The 15,341-nt window shown below is 48.8% G+C and overlaps 1 protein-coding gene across 6 annotated transcripts in view; it reads left to right on the top strand.

Moving 5' to 3' along the window:
• INPP4A (inositol polyphosphate-4-phosphatase type I A) overlaps nt 1-15,341 on the top strand; it is a 146,515-nt gene that overhangs the window by 93,878 nt on the left and 37,296 nt on the right. For all 6 annotated transcript variants that reach the window (XM_062209928.1, XM_062209930.1, XM_062209927.1 and 3 more), the window contains exons 5-13: nt 2,262-2,380; nt 4,438-4,554; nt 4,841-4,920; nt 7,129-7,240; nt 8,136-8,226; nt 8,702-8,849; nt 12,353-12,483; nt 14,177-14,281; nt 14,785-14,893. In XM_062209928.1, the coding sequence (XP_062065912.1) occupies nt 2,262-2,380; nt 4,438-4,554; nt 4,841-4,920; nt 7,129-7,240; nt 8,136-8,226; nt 8,702-8,849; nt 12,353-12,483; nt 14,177-14,281; nt 14,785-14,893 (1,012 nt within the window). The remainder of the gene's footprint in view (nt 1-2,261; nt 2,381-4,437; nt 4,555-4,840; nt 4,921-7,128; nt 7,241-8,135; nt 8,227-8,701; nt 8,850-12,352; nt 12,484-14,176; nt 14,282-14,784; nt 14,894-15,341) is intronic.

Genomic DNA, 15,341 nt, shown 5'->3' on the forward strand with positions numbered 1-15,341 from the left:
CTAAAAACATGAGCAGGGCTCTGGGGTAAACACCTGGGTGTAGCTGAGTGGACAGTGATTATATAAAATAAACACACATGTGTGCTAACAAAATGTAGCTTTGTTAGTGTCAGACAAAATTGTTAGAACCAGAAAGAGCAAAGTGAGCCATGTGCAGTGGTTAGATCATTGCCATTTATTTCCAAGGACAGTGATAGCCAATAAAAACGTACTCCAAATGAGTATGAGGAATGAAACCTCGGTTGATCTCTGCTCAGAACACATCCAGACGTTGCTGCCTCTCCCTCCCGTCCTTCGCTTTCACCGTACTTCACTGATTTGCTTCTAATCTCTCTTCTACCATTTCTTTAACTCATCTCTGTTAGTGCCTTCATTCTGTCCCATCCCTCCTCCTCTCCCTGCCTTTTCTGTGTGTCTAACCCATTGTAGGTGTGAGGATGTTTTTAAATTAGAGTTTTTTAATTTTCAATTTCATTTTAATTGTGATAAACTGTTCGTAGCATAAAGTTTAGCACCGTAACCATTTCTAAGTAATCAGGGGCATTAAGTGTGTTCACATTGCTGTACAGTCATTACCACCATCCATCTCCAGAATTTTTTCATTGTGAAAAACTGAAATAGAGTTAATAAATTTTAATGTTCTCTATTCTTAATTTAAAAGAGAAAAAGCGAACATTTTTAGTTCTAAATGAGCCCTGTCAGAAAAGCAGATTATTTTTGCCGCTGTTAAACTTTGATTGACCATATAGTAAATCCAGGATATCCATTTTTTTTTTCACATTCTAATACCTCTTTAATGAGAAAGTGTCTTACAATCAATGATACATCACTGTTTAAGGACAAGAGAGTTTTGGTTTTTTCCTCTCATAGTATGCTTGACAACAAGGAGCATGCTAGATTCATTGAAGAATGGTCATTTTTCCTGTTGGTCACTTCTCTGATAGGATTATCTTTTGCAAGATTTTTAATATCATTCAGTTTTCAAACCAAAGTGGTTCTACAAGGAATCTTTCATTCTGAAAGCTAATATCTTTATTTGTTATAATTTTTTTAAAAAGATTTATTTATTTATTTGAGAGGCAGAGTTACAGATAGAGAGAGGGAGAGACAGAGAGATTTTCCATCTGCTGGTTCATTCCCCAAATGGCCACAATGGCAAGAGCTGTGCTGATCTGAAGCCAGGAGCTTCTTCTGGCTCTCCCACATGGGTGCAGGGGCCCAAGCACTTGGAGCATCTTCCACTGCTTTCTCAGGCCATAAGCAGAGAGCTGACTGGAAGAGGAACAGCCAAGACATGAACTGGCGGCCCATATGGGATGCCAGCTCCACAGACGGAGGTTTAACCTACTATGCCATGGTGCCGGCCCCATTTATTACAAATCTTACAAAGAGAATAAGTAAGCAGAGCCTTACTTTAAAAACAAAAAACAAAAAAAAACCTGGGGCTGGTGCTGTGGTGGAGTGGGTAACCCCAACCGCCTACAAGCCTAGCATCCCACGTGGGCGCTGGTTTGTGTCTAAGCTGCTCCTGTTCTGATCCAGCTCTCTGCTAATGTGGCTTTAAAAGCAGTGGAAGATGGCCCAAGTGTTTGGGCCCCTGCCACCCGAGTAGGAGACCCAGATGAAGCTCCTGGATACAGGCTTCTACTTGGCCCAGTGCTGGCCATCATGACTATCTGGGGAGTAAGCTAACAGGTAGAATCTCTCTCTTTTTTTGTTTCTATCACTTTCTCTCTGTAACTCTAATTCTCAAAATAAGTAAGTCTTTTTTAAAAATAAAAAATACATTTTAAAAAGCTGTATTCATTTTGCTGTAGAATTTTCATTTTCTTCCAGCATATATCAGTCTACAAACCAAGACACATGGGGCACCAGCCGCTTAGAGGTGGCCGCAGCAGCCTTGGATGCAAATGGGTGTTGCTATATCTTAGATTCCATAGACTGCAAGGCTTCTTAGCTCAACTGGTTGGAGTCCAGTGAGGTACTGAATTCAGGCTGTAAGGGTCAAGTCCCAGAGGCTTGTGGTTTTGTGTTCCTTTCCATGCAGCAGTGAGGGTCTTCCGGTCTTCCAGGACAGGAGAGGCTGTTAAGAGGTGGTCTCGTATTTTAAAATTCACCTGCCTGTGGCCACTGACAATGTGAGTGTCTCTTCCCTTTGAGGGTCTTTTACTCCCTGTGCTTTGTTTGAGTGTGTTTGGAACAGAGAACTAACTAGAACCTGATTTCAAAGGACTCATTTCTTTCTGATCTTATCTTTACAGCTTGCAGTGAGCTGCATACGCCTTCGCTAGATCGAAAACCAAATAGTTTTGTAGCAGTGAGCGTCACCACCCCTCCTCAGGCCTTCTGGACAAAGCACGCACAGACGGAGATCATTGAGGTGGGTGCTGCCGCTCCCTCTCCTCCAGGGAGCGCCAGACGTGCCTGCGCCGTGTTGCAGCCCTGATGGGACTGAGGCTGGGGCTGGGGCTGGGGCCGGGGGTGGAGGGATTTAGTTACCCCAGCATCTGTGGCTGCAGTTAGGTTTATACGAATTGTTGCTGTTTCTCTGTGGAGTGTGATTAGGTCGATGTTTAGCCTTTACGATGACTGATTAATTATTGGCTGGTTATTTTTGAAGAGTGATCCTGATTCTTTCTGGTCATTTCCAATTGCATGCTACATTTAGAGAACTGTGTCCAAAGCTTGGAGGAGTGCCACTATTAACTTACCCTGTTGCCAGGACGTATCTCTATTTGTGTTGGTTTTTCCAGCTGTTGATTTTTGTGTGATACCTCTGCTCTTTCCTTTAAATTAGTTGATATCTATTCATTGTGGGAGTTCTTACAGAATCCTTTCCGACAATTGAGCACATCACATAAGCTATTCCCTTAGTGTTGGAGTTGCTGGTTTGCTACAGTTGCATTTGTAACGTGAAGAATTACCAAACTTAAACTGCATTTCTGTTTCATGTTTTAGAAGCTAAAACCCCTCTTGTGGTGTCTTAGAATTTTGTTTCCAAGTTCAGGTCAACAGTTGTGCTTTCTGAGCATTTGTTGAGCTCTGTCTACATGTGAAGCATAGTGCCAGGCACTGTAGATGATAGGTAGAACAGAGGGCGCCATCCCTGCCCTCCGGCGTTCCCCAGCCTGTCGGTGGGGAGGCACAGATGAATCTGTCTACCTCCCTACACTGCGGAATGTGGGAAGTGTTAGTAGAAAAGTGACAGCAGCACTAGAGTCCTGGTGTCCCCTCCAGCCCTGAGGACTGGAGCAGACTTCCTAGGTGAAGCTGAATGAAATTATGCCTCAGTAGGTTTGCAGCAGGGCCCAGGACTCTGAACTCCTCACAAGCTCCCAGGTGATGCCCTTGCTGCTGCCCTGTGGACTTCACATGGAAGGAAATGCCCGAGTTTCATGCTAGCTATGCAAAGGCATGGTAGTTGGAAAGCTTCATGCAGGTTTGGGAAAAACACTTGCTTGGTGTGGGCAAGGCACAAATGGGAAAGACAGGAAAGGAGGCCCTGGAGTCCAGGCCAGAGACTTTGCCACACAGCATACAGTAGCCAGCTGGTCCAGGCCTTTGTGCAGGGGAGTCTCTGACCAGTGTCTTGACTCACACAGGCGTTTGGGATCTGATTGGCAGTGGGATGCATGTAGGAGATGCTCTGGAGATGGCACTTGGCAGTAGTTCATAGTCACTGGATGGTGGGCAATGATAGGGAACGAGACACCAAAGCCGAGTTTTTAACCTGATTGGAAAGAGACTGGAGATGGGTGGAAGGAGAAGTTGAGCTGGGTTGAGGCCCCAGGAAGTCTCCAAGAGTAGACTAGATCTGGGGCTGCAGAGAGAAGATGGACAGAGGCAGACGCTGAAGCAGGTACAGCCTCGACCAGGATTGGTTTGGCTGAGGCACCAGTAACCATTGCCTGAGAAAGAGGATGTGATAGATCCCTGCTTTGGGGCAGGGCTAACCTGCCAAGAAATAGCCTCCTATGATCCAGAAACTAGCAACTGGTCCTAGAGAGTAACTGAGAAGTCAGGCTTTAATTGTTCCACACACAGTGTTTTAGAAGTAATAAATGACTTAAACCTTTCCTTTCCCCTTTCATCTCCCTGTTTGTACATCTTAAAGGATCTGTCCACAATAGTAAATCCAAATACACAGTGCACCTAAAGTTGTGATATTAAGAATGCATGTGGACATTGTACTCATTTCCACTTTAGAAAATGTCTGCATGTGAAACTCTTAGAATTGGGCCCAATCGTGGGTCTGTATCTGCAGCATCTGTGTCAGATTGCATTCTTCTCTTTTGGAAAACATCCATTTAAGCCAACATTTGTGTTGATCCAAGTCAGTGAAAATGTTAGCTTCTCATTCTGAAAATGTTGACCCGTTTCAAAAGCAGTTACTTTAAATGCAATTCTGTATTCTGATTATTTCCTTTTCTGTTCTAGGGAACCAACAATCCTATATTCCTGAGCAGCATTGCCTTCTTTCAAGACTCTCTTATCAATCAGATGACACAGATCAAGCTCTCCGTGTATGACGTCAAAGATAGATCTCAGGGAACAGTTAAGTAACACACTGCAGTTGGTGGGATTTTCTTCCCCCCTTTGTAAAGCTAGGCAGTCATCTGTGGGGGAGTGGTGAACACAAGATGGATTTCACTGCTGGCTTATGTGTTAACTCATGTCTAAATGTGATTGTCACTGGGGACATCTTTCTGAACGTCCCCATTAGGCTCCTGAGATGATGAGGATCATGATTGTGTGTTATGGAATTTTTCAGACTTCTTTGGGCCATGGGCCTCCTTGCACCAGCACTCTAATGCTGTTTCTCTCCCCGTTTCTTCCTCAGATGTATTTACTGGGCTCTGGAACGTTCATTGTCAAAGACCTGCTGCAAGACAGGCATCATAGGTTGCATTTAACACTAAGGTTGGTATTTAAAAGCATTCTTTTGAAAGTGTCTGGAGTTCTAGGGACAGATGGGGAAAGACCCCATTTCCTACTTTCAGGATACCCTTCCCCCACCAGAGACTGGTCTAAGAGGGGAGGTGGCAGAGCCCATCAGGGGAGCAGTCATGGGGTGGAAATTTGTGGTGTCTACAGAAGTCTGAGCACTGTAGTATTCAGACCTAAAGGACAGCCTAGGTAATGTATAATAATAATAAAATCATTTCTTTCTCATTTGTCCCTTTCCCTAGAGAATACAATCTCCCAGATAGCAGAGATTTTTGTCTGCTTCGTTTTGCTGCTGTTTCCCCAGCACCTAGCAAGTGCCTGATTTTCAACACATATTGATTGAATGAATGAAAAGGAAGCACCCATTGGATACTTAGATGGGAACATAAATGGGATCAAGTTGTCAACCTTTCCTAAACCAAAATTCTGATAAAGCACTTTTCAACATGTAAAAATTGGATTAATATTGTCTGGGAAAATAGTCTAAAATAGAATGAAAATTTGAATATGATCAGTTCCCTGCCATATTGAGACAGTTGGAAGCTACTGTAGCTTGCCATATTGAGACAGTTGGAAGCAGCAGTATTGCAGGTGTTGGCTGTCTAATTAGTAGACATGGCGAGAACCCTGCAGCAGTCCTGTATGTGTGTAGAGATGTTGAGTCAGGAAAAAGGAAGAATCTTATGCAAAATGAGAGAGGGTGAAAAAAAATCATGTGAGGGAAAGAAAGGGCTGTTTGGGAAGAATACTTAGGTACATCATGGGCCGGAACTAAAACTGGCTGGGTTAGAGTTCAACTTAAGAAATGGGGCATCCCCCTTTTTAAAAAGAGCTAAAGATCCCGTTAGCTTGGGAAGGACTCTTCCTGGCATGAGAAAAGTGTGAGAACATCACAGAGGACTTGGCCTTTGGATGTGACCATATGAAAATGTGGAACATGGCTAAGTCAGACATCATAAATAAAGTGCCTGGGTGCCAAGGTGTCCCTAGGGCTCCCCTAGATGGATCTCATGGGCCCAGGAAGCCACCAGCCACCAAGGCGATGGGGAGGTCTTAGGGGTGAAGCTGGTGGGTCTGGGGTGTCATTAGCTGTATCATATCAGGATTCTGAGTCTTTTTAAAAAATATTTATTTATTTATTTATTTGAAAGAGTTACTCAGAGAGAGAGAGGTCTTCCATCTGCGGTTCACTCCCCAATTGGCCGCAACGGCCAGAGCTGTGCTGATCCGAAACCAGGAGCCAGAAGCTTCTTCTGGGTCTCCCACATGTGTGCAGGGGTCCAAGGACTTGGGCCATCCTCTACTGCTTTTCCAGGCCATAGCAAAGAGCTGGATGGGAAGTGGAGCAACCGGGACTCTAACTGGCACCTGTATGGGATGCCGGCACTGCAGGTGGTAGCTTTTCCGGCTACACCATAGAGCTGGCTGCAGGATTCTGAGTCTTCAGGATGCCCTGGGTGGTCTTGGTTTACCATGAGAACAGGCCTAGGCCATGAGGCTAATCAGAGCTTGCTGCTGGTATAGGAAGGAAGAGGGAGGGATTCTGTGCCAGGAAAAAGGACATTGTAGGGGCTGGCACTGTGTGGGGCTGGTTAAGCTCCTGCCTGGGAGGCCCACTTCCCATTCTGCAGTGTCTTTGTGTTCAAGTCCCACTTGGCTTCCACTCCAGCTTCCTGCTAATGCGCAGCCTGGGAGGCAGCAGGCAGTGGCTCGAGTGCTTGGGTCCCTGCCACTCATGCAGGGCAACTCAGAGATTCTGGCTGCTCCTAGCTTCAGCCTAGCCCAGCTCTGGCTGTTGTGTGCACTTGGAGAGTGAGCCAGCAGATGGAAGAAAATTTTGTCTCTCTCTCTGCTTTTCAAATAAAAATAATAATAAAATAACTGAACATTATTTAAAAAGATGCACTCCAGTCCTGACTGAGACGCATCCCTCCTGGTGGTCAGTAGCACCGACTCCTGCTTGGGAAGCCCCCTCTGGCCGCACCAGCCACGTCCCCACTGCCCCTTCTCAGACCCAGGCCTCCCCTGCCCCGCTGGGCTTCCTTGTCTGCCTCTCCCTGAAGGAGCCTACTGGTGCTGTGAATGCCGACTGACCGAGGATCCAAGTTGGCTGAGCTTTGCGTTTAAGCCAAAAAGAAGCAGAGTTAAAACACCGCTCCTCAAAGCACGTTACCATTGCAGGTCTGCAGAGAGCGACCGTGTGGGTAACATCACTGTGATCGGCTGGCAGATGGAGGAGAAGTCAGACCAGCGGCCTCCCGTGACCCGCTCTCTGGACACTGTCAATGGGAGGGTGAGTCTGCCAGTGTCGTTCTTTCCCGACAGAGTAAGACAGGCCATCCCCTTGTATCTAACCTCTGCTCTGCGGAAGGCGGCACCTGCTGCTCGATGCTGCCCCCTGCAGGATGCTGTGATCCTCCCCGGCAAGACTGCCCTCCTGGAGCCGGCCTCTGCTCGGGGTGCCACGCTGGCTGTCTCCAGAGGGGAGGAGCAAGCAGGCCACAGCCTGAGTCACTGCAGTTGGCAAGGGAAAGGGCTGCTGTGGGGGTGCTGAGCCCAAGTGCAAAGGCATCTGAGACCTACCTTAGCTGTTAGAGTAGTTTGTTACTATTCTTCTCTTCCACAGCACACAGGCCCTACAGTAACCTCACACACACCCACCTTCCCCTCCTCTCCATCTAGGTCCACCCCACTGTCTGCCCTGCCCTCTCTCATCAGTGTGCACCCTCCGTCCCGCACAGTCTGTCAGCAGGCACTCTCAGACTCCCCAGCAGGAATGCGAATTTAAGAATCCTGACACTGCTGGGTAGTCATTGTTGTCAAACTGCAAAGATTTCTCCTTTTACACAAATGAAGCCCAGAACGTTAGCTCAAGAAACGCTCTTTTGCATCATGTATCCCTCCGTTTGATTTTTCACACAGAGCACTGAACACGGGGTGGGGGGGGGGAGCGGGGGTGTGACTCAGAAGACATGCAGGCCCAGGAGCTGCATGCTGGCAGTGTGTTCAGGGTGCTGGGAGGGGGGCTCAACGTGGCTGTGGCTCGCGTGGCATGCTTCTCGCAGGGCTAACCGTGCATCTGCAGTTCAAGAGTTCTCTTACGTTGTATGTGGGCCCCCATTTCTGCAGAGTGCTCTGGGGTTGTCTGAGTCTCCCAGTTTCCTTGTGCTTTCCTGTACATCTTATAGATGGTTCTGCCTGTGGATGAGAGCCTGACTGAGGCATTGGGAATCCGATCCAAATATGCTTCATTGCGAAAAGACACTTTACTGAAATCAGGTGAGCGGCTGCCTCCACGGATGCTCCTGTCACTCTTGCGTAGCCGACTCTCGGGTCGATGGGCACCTTTTGCTCCCCAACTGGTGTGGTCATCACGGCCGTGCACCCCTGTTGTCCCAGCTCTGCTGCTGGTCAGTGTGTTACTCCTTTGGCAGCATCAAGAGTTGGTGATGCTCCAAGAAAGAGGAGGCTTCTCCTCTGTCTCCTTGTTTCTCATTTTGCCCTGAGTTTCGTGATTCACACCCTCCCTGCTCCCAGCCCCTTGCCCTGAGAGTTTCTTAGATATGCGGGCACAGGAAGACTTTGTGTCTGGGAGAGGAACATTCCGGCTCTGTCCCTGGTGGGTTTTGGTTCAGATGTTGTGATTCTCTTGAGACGAGCAGAGAAAGGACTTGAGGGTGTGGGGAGGAGGACCGTGAGGCAGGTCTGCGGCCAGCTCAGCCACAGCCTCTGTGTCCCCTGCACCCCAACGCAGTGTTTGGCGGTGCCGTCTGCCGCATGTATCGGTTCCCAACCACCGACGGCAACCACCTGCGGATCCTGGAGCAGATGGCAGAGAGCGCGCTCTCCTTGCACGTGCCCCGGCAGTTCGTGAAGCTCTTGCTGGAAGAAGATGCGGCCAGGTGAGGCTGTGACGGGCCGGGGTGGCAGGGCCCAGTCACGTGTCCCTTCGTTTCTGAGGTGTGGGCAGAGCACTGACATCTGATAGGCTGGACTGCAGACCCAGCTTTGGCCACTTAGCACCCTGCGGCCTGAGCGCACCGAAGCCTCTGTTTGCTCATCAGTCTCAGGAACTCACGTGCAATGATTTCACAGGACAGAGCTTGAACCTCAGATGTGTGTCCAGTGCACAGCACCTCTTCTCTTCCCCTTCTTCCCTCTTCCTCTCTCATTGGCCTTGCAGAAAGTTAGAGATCGCTGATTGTCCCTTGGTCATAGCCGCCCAGGTCAAAGTTTCCTAGGTTAGTTCTCAGAGAACAGGGCTGCAGAAGACGAACTTTGACCCCTCAGGGCTCTCTGGTTCCATGGAGCAAGGGTCTCCACCCCTTGACATCTGTCAGACCAGAGCAGATGCCATCAGTCCTGAGGCCGGGAGGGCCTGAGAGGTGTTTCAGGCCCTGCAGATTCTCCTGTCTGTCCAGTTATTGTCCCTGCTCCTTGTGTTATAGCAATGTTAATTATAAACACAGTATAATAGAGGTGTGAAAAACAACAAGGCAACCAAAATCCTCCTGTTTTAATGTAGCTATTTGGTTTTAATTTTTTAGCTTGAAAAGATTTCAAGCTTAGAGAAAGATGGCAGGAATAATGCAGGGAGCACCTAGATACCTTTCACCTAAATTCACCAATTGCCAATATTTTGAAAATTGCTTTTTCTTTCTGTACACACACACACATATTTTTACAGTTATTTTACTTTAAAAATATTTTTGGCCTTGTCCATACTTGTATATATTTACATGGTTGGAATGTACTTTTCCATGTATCTTCAGTTTTCACATTTTAATTTATTTAATTTCAGTTTTCACATTTTAGTTTTTAATTATGGCATCATTTCCTATTGTGTGGTGGGTGCGTTATCACTTGAAAGAGTCGACCCCTCTAACCATTTTGTCATCATTATGGTCAGCAGCCACCACTGTCAGGCACTGACAGCGCAGGGCTTCTTGGTAAGTGTGACAGAAGGGGAGACAAGAAACGTGGGCGCGTCACCCAGGAGCTCCGGGTGTGCCAGTGTGTGCCCGAGGTTAGAAGAGCCACGCCAGGGAGAAGGTGGTCGTGGCAGACCTCTGGAGGTGCTGGCATGCAGCTGACCCCCAAGACAGAGAAAACAGCCAGTGAGACACAGGCAGAGACATTGCAGAGAGCGGGGCCAGCTGTGCCAGCACCTGCAGAGCTTCTGTGCTCGGGAGAGGCCTGAGGCTGGGGGCAGCCTCTGGCGGGGGGTGAGGACATTGGATTGCTGTGCAGCTGTGCTTGCATTGGATGCTTCTGTACATTGAGCTTGGTATTTCAACAATAATAAAGTGACAAAGCCTTTTTTTTTTTTTTTTTTTTTTTTTTAATTTTGAGAAGCAAAGAGACCGAGACAGCGCGTTCCCATCTTCTGTGATTCACTCCCCAAATGCCCACAGCCACTGAGCTTAGGCCAGGGCTGAAGCCAGGAGCCAGGAACTCAATCCAGATTTCCCACATGGGCGACAGGAATCCAGCTGTGTGAGGCATCACACTGCTTCCCATTGCCTGCGCTGACAGGCAGCTGGAGTAGGAGCTGGAGCTGGGGAATGAACGCAGGCAGTCTGATCTGGGATGCGAGATCTCACCCAGTGTCTCGAGAACTAGGCCAAGTGCATGTCTCAGGCACCCCCCCCCCTTTTTTTTTCTAACTTATGACAATTTATTAGTTTCCTATTAACTTTTATAAAATTAACATTGCTTTTTCCTAGAGGAAAATATATGGCCTACTATAAAAAAAATCAAATAGTGCTGAAAGTTTTTAACATTTTTGTTTATTTATTTTCATTTTACTTAAAAGGCAGAGAGGCAGAGAAATCTTCCACCTGGTTCACTCCCCAAGTACCCACAACAGCTGGGGCTGGACCAGGCTAAAGGCAGGAGTTCAGTCCAGGTCTCCCACAAGGGTGGCATGGATCCAAGTGCTAGGTCATCGCTTGCTGCCTCCCAGGGTGTGTGGAAATGAGGGCAGAACCAGGACTCAAACTCAACACTCCAGCATCTTAAACACTGTGCCGAACGCCCACTCCTGAAAAGTTTCTAACTGAAAACATAGCCTGATCTTCTTCCCAGGAACAATCTCTTTAGTGGTTTTGTGTTTGCTGCTACCTTTCTGCATGTCTGTACGGGGTCCTCTCATTAATCAACTGTGGGGGTTAGCGGCTGATTTCCTGTGGTGAGGATTTACTCTGTTTATACTTTCCCCGTCCCCATTTTCCTAATCTTTTTTTTTTTTTTTTTAAGATTTATTTATTTACTTATTTGAAAGGAAGAGTTACAGAGAGGCAGAGGCAGAGAGAGAGAGAGAGATCTTCCATCTCCTGGTTCACTCCCCAAATGGCTGCAAAGGCCAGTGCTGGGCCAGTCCGAAGCCAGGAGCCAGGAGCTTCTTCCAGGTCTCCCACACGGGTGCAGGGGCCCAAGGACTTGGGCCATCTTCCACTGCCCTCCCAGGCCACAGCAGAGAGCTGGATCGGAAGTGGAGCAGCCAGGACTCGAACTGGCACCCATATGGGATGCTGACACTGCAGGCGGCGCCTTTACTGCTGTGCCACAGCCCCGGCCTTTATCTTTCCTTTAACAAAAACCCTCCTTGTATTTTGTTACTCTGGTTATATAGTGAATACTCTCCGATGAGTTTAAATTTCAGTTCTTATACAACCTTTATTTTACTGGAGATAGTAGTTCTTTTTTTTTTTTTTTTTTCCTTTTTCCTCCTCTTCCCCCTCCCTCCTTTCTCTGCCTCAATCTCTCTGTCAGACACACACATATAAAACAAAGCCAAGGCCAGGCCTGTATGATGTGGCCAGTAACAACATAGCAGTCCATTTTTAGGTTCTGACAGTTTCTTACATAGGCACATACGGTGGAAGGAAGAAAAGCCAAAGGTCCAGCTTCCTTGTCTCATACCCAGGAATGATGACACTGACGTAGGCAGGGGCCGTGGGTGTAGCCCCAGCTGTGGGACCCCCATTGCTAGGCTGCAGCCCAGCAGTTACATTCTGCAGCTCTGGTCTTGTGGGGAGGGCACAAGGCCTTCAGCTCTCTCTGTTCTGGGAGGGTTACACGTCCTTCTGCTCAGACCTGGGCAGGCTGTGGCCAAGCCTGGGGCTGCGTGGATACTTGCATGGGTGGCCAGTGTGGAGTCAGTTCCTCATGGCGTCTTTCTTCTCTACCCATCCCTTGCACGTTCAAGAGAGTTCCTGTAGACTCTCCATATGCTTTCCCCTGTGGTCAGTGGTCTGTCCTACTGTCGCTCTTTAGATTGATGGTGTAACCACTGTCCCAGCTCCCTCAGGCATCAGGGCTCCTTCCACACACATCTCATTCTGGTTAGGCCTCCCCAGGGAGGGAGCCTCCTAGCAACCTGACTCATGTGTCTTGCCTGCAGAGTGTGTGAACTGGAGGAGCTGGGGGAGCTGTCCCCTTGCTGGGAGAGCCTCCGGCGCCAGATTGTCACCCAGTACCAGACCATCATCCTCACATACCAGGAGAACCTGACCGACCTCCATCAGTACAAAGGTGGGTGCTGTCCTGCCTTCTCGGGCCGCCCGTCCCCTCCACCTCCTGGCCAGAGGGCTGGGGCCCAAGGTTCCACTCTCCCTCTGACAGACACTTGAGTGGGTTTTTACAAGTAGATTCTCATATAGATGTGAACTGTTTCCAGTATGGGTTTTCTAGATCTTAATTGAAAAGGCCAATCTGTGGATTGCATTGAAACGGCCTTCTCTGGTGTCATCTACCAAGATAACCGCTGTAGGGTGAAACTGAGGGGAGACAAGTCAGGCTGTCACTGGTTTGTGCTATTTGTTGTCCTAGGTCTGCTATCAGTGAAGTGCCTGGAAGCAGTTTTCTAGATGTCTCGGTTTAGATGGTCGGTGGTATCTTTACTGAACATATAAAATGCCAGAGTGGAGTTCTCTATTTAAGGCTCAAAAGAGAAAGTGAAGTGTGAAGGCCGTTTCTTCTTGAAATGCCGTGTGACTTTCAGAACACTCCAGGCTGGGTTTAGGAAACTGCTCCTGGCTTGTTCCTCGTTTACCCCAAATGGAATGGATGTTTCGCTGTGTCCTCACCTTAGCGTTTCGAATCATTCCGAATCTCCAGGTTTTTCCTTTCTTTCCCTCCACATGCAGCAGGAATTTTTGAAGGATTTTTAAGAAAATTCTGAGCTCTTCATGTGATTTTGACATAAAATGTCAATAGCAGCTGGGTGTGAGGAAGCCAAATCCAGAACTGACAAGTTGGCAGTGCTTGGGTGTCTGCAGGTTCCAGTGCGTCTCTCGGAGAGGTGGGGGCATCAACCTCGAGGAACCAAGGGACTGGCTCGTGCCAGACAGCTGTCCCCACAGAGTGTGAAACCCACACCCCCTTGAGTTTTCAAGAGCGTTTCTCTCAGGCTTGTGGGGTCCCCGTGCTGCTGCTCTGTGGCTCACGCTGATTCAAGCTCAGAGAACAGTTTCCTGTGGCCAAGTGCAGCCCACGACTTGTGGCCTGCGAGCCGTGTGCTGGCGGCATACGTGTGGTTTTGTTCACTAGATAGGATGTTGCTTCTGCGCTTCTGATCGTCAGTTTATTGTGTTGACTGCTGTGTTTCACAGGCATGTAGTTCTTCACTTAAGTTATAGATTCCGGTTACAGAAATGAGATCTTTGTCATGAAACATTGTCCAGTCTCGCGATAAGCGTAAGCCAGGGAACTTGTTGAAGTTTGTGTTCCAATGGACTGGATCGAGTGCTTGGTTGCTTTTGTCCATCCTGAGAAGCCCGGGGTGCTGAGCAGCCCTTCTCCTTGTTGTTCATAACTGAATTGTGTTGTTCTGGTGAACGGCTTTCTTGCTCCCTGCGTGGTAGCAGTCTGTAGGCTCGGAACAGGCACTCTCTGGCCTGAGTCCCTTTGCTTTCTCTCGTGGGGCTGACACTGTGCTGCACATCTCAGAGTGGAGAGCGCAGTGGTGGAAGGCATGGCCTCGGCACAACAGCCTTCTGAAGCTGGTTCTGCTCCATTCACCACCCAGCACCCTCCCACCCAGAACAGATCCCTGCCCTCCCACCATCTGGACACAGAATGTGCCCATGGGCAACTCAGAGTTTCCCAAAGCCGTTGCCGGCACTCGCCTGCTCGTGGCCATCCTCCGAAGGCCGTTTCTCTGCTTGGCGGCTTATGAAAGCGTGACTCGTGTGCTGAGCCTGTTTTCTCCTGTTCCGTTTCTTAGGTCCTTCCTTTAAAGCAAGCAGTCTGAAAGCGGATAAAAAATTAGAATTTGTTCCCACAAACTTACACATACAGAGGATGAGAGTTCAAGATGATGGTGGATCAGGTATCTATTTTTCTGCCTTTCTTGTTAAATCATGTTCCGCTGCTGCTTCCCCTGGGTGCTTGGTCCCAGACTGTCCCATAACTTCTCTAGTTTTCCTGTAGGCTCAGCTGCTGGGCATCTTGGGGAAGAGACGTCCCAAGGACCTCTGACAGGTCTGAGTTAAAGAGCCCAGACCCCTCCACTTGTCTCTCCTGCCCCCAGCTTGCCTGCGGGTTTCTGTGGCAGGAAGTTCCCCATCAGCCGATCTTCCCCGAGACAGGTGCAAACAAGCGTTTCTGAGTAGCTTCCTGCAGCCTCATGCGGCTCCACGCACGTCCACTAGAACCCTCATCTGCTGAGGTGGCGGTGCTGGACTCCAGCCTGCCTTCAGGGTCCAGGGAACCCAAAGCTGCTGGGAAACAAGCCGGAGGGGGCAGGCTCCCAGTCGGATGTGTGTATCCCCGTAGCTGGCTTGTCCGTAGGCCTGAGCCCAGAGTAACGGAGGAGAGCTTTCTGTCATTCAGATCAGAACTATGACATCGTCACCATCGGCGCGCCAGCAGCACACTGCCAAGGTTTTAAATCAGGAGGTCTCCGCAAGAAGCTGCACAAATTTGAAGAGACAAAGAAACAGTAAGTAACCAGGGCGGGTCTGTGCTCCTTGTCTGCCTACACGATGCTTCTCGGTTACAAAGGAAATCAAAATGTGGCTGCAGAAACAGCCGGCCATCTGATGTGCTCTCGAGTGGCAGGAGGAGCTGCCTCCTGGACCCTGTGCTGCTCTGTGTGTGCGTGTGAGCTGGGTGGGTAAGGAAGGCAAAATGAGCAGCAAATTGCCATCCACCTTGGACGTGGTGCTTTGGGCAGCTGCCCTGTGTGGACTCTGCTGGCTTGGAGTCCTTTGGAGTCCCTGCCCAACCTGTTGAACACCACAAGCCTAAAGTCTGAAACACTGACTGATACATATTACCAGTCCAGACAAGATTCAGGGCACTGCCCAGAGCTGCCATCCTGAGTAAGGGATTGCCAGGTAGGCATGGCCGAAGCAGCACACAGAGTAAGAGGAGGCCAGGAAGACCCC

This window comes from Lepus europaeus, chromosome 13, assembly GCF_033115175.1.
Source record: "Lepus europaeus isolate LE1 chromosome 13, mLepTim1.pri, whole genome shotgun sequence".
Classification (NCBI taxonomy): domain Eukaryota; kingdom Metazoa; phylum Chordata; class Mammalia; order Lagomorpha; family Leporidae; genus Lepus; species Lepus europaeus.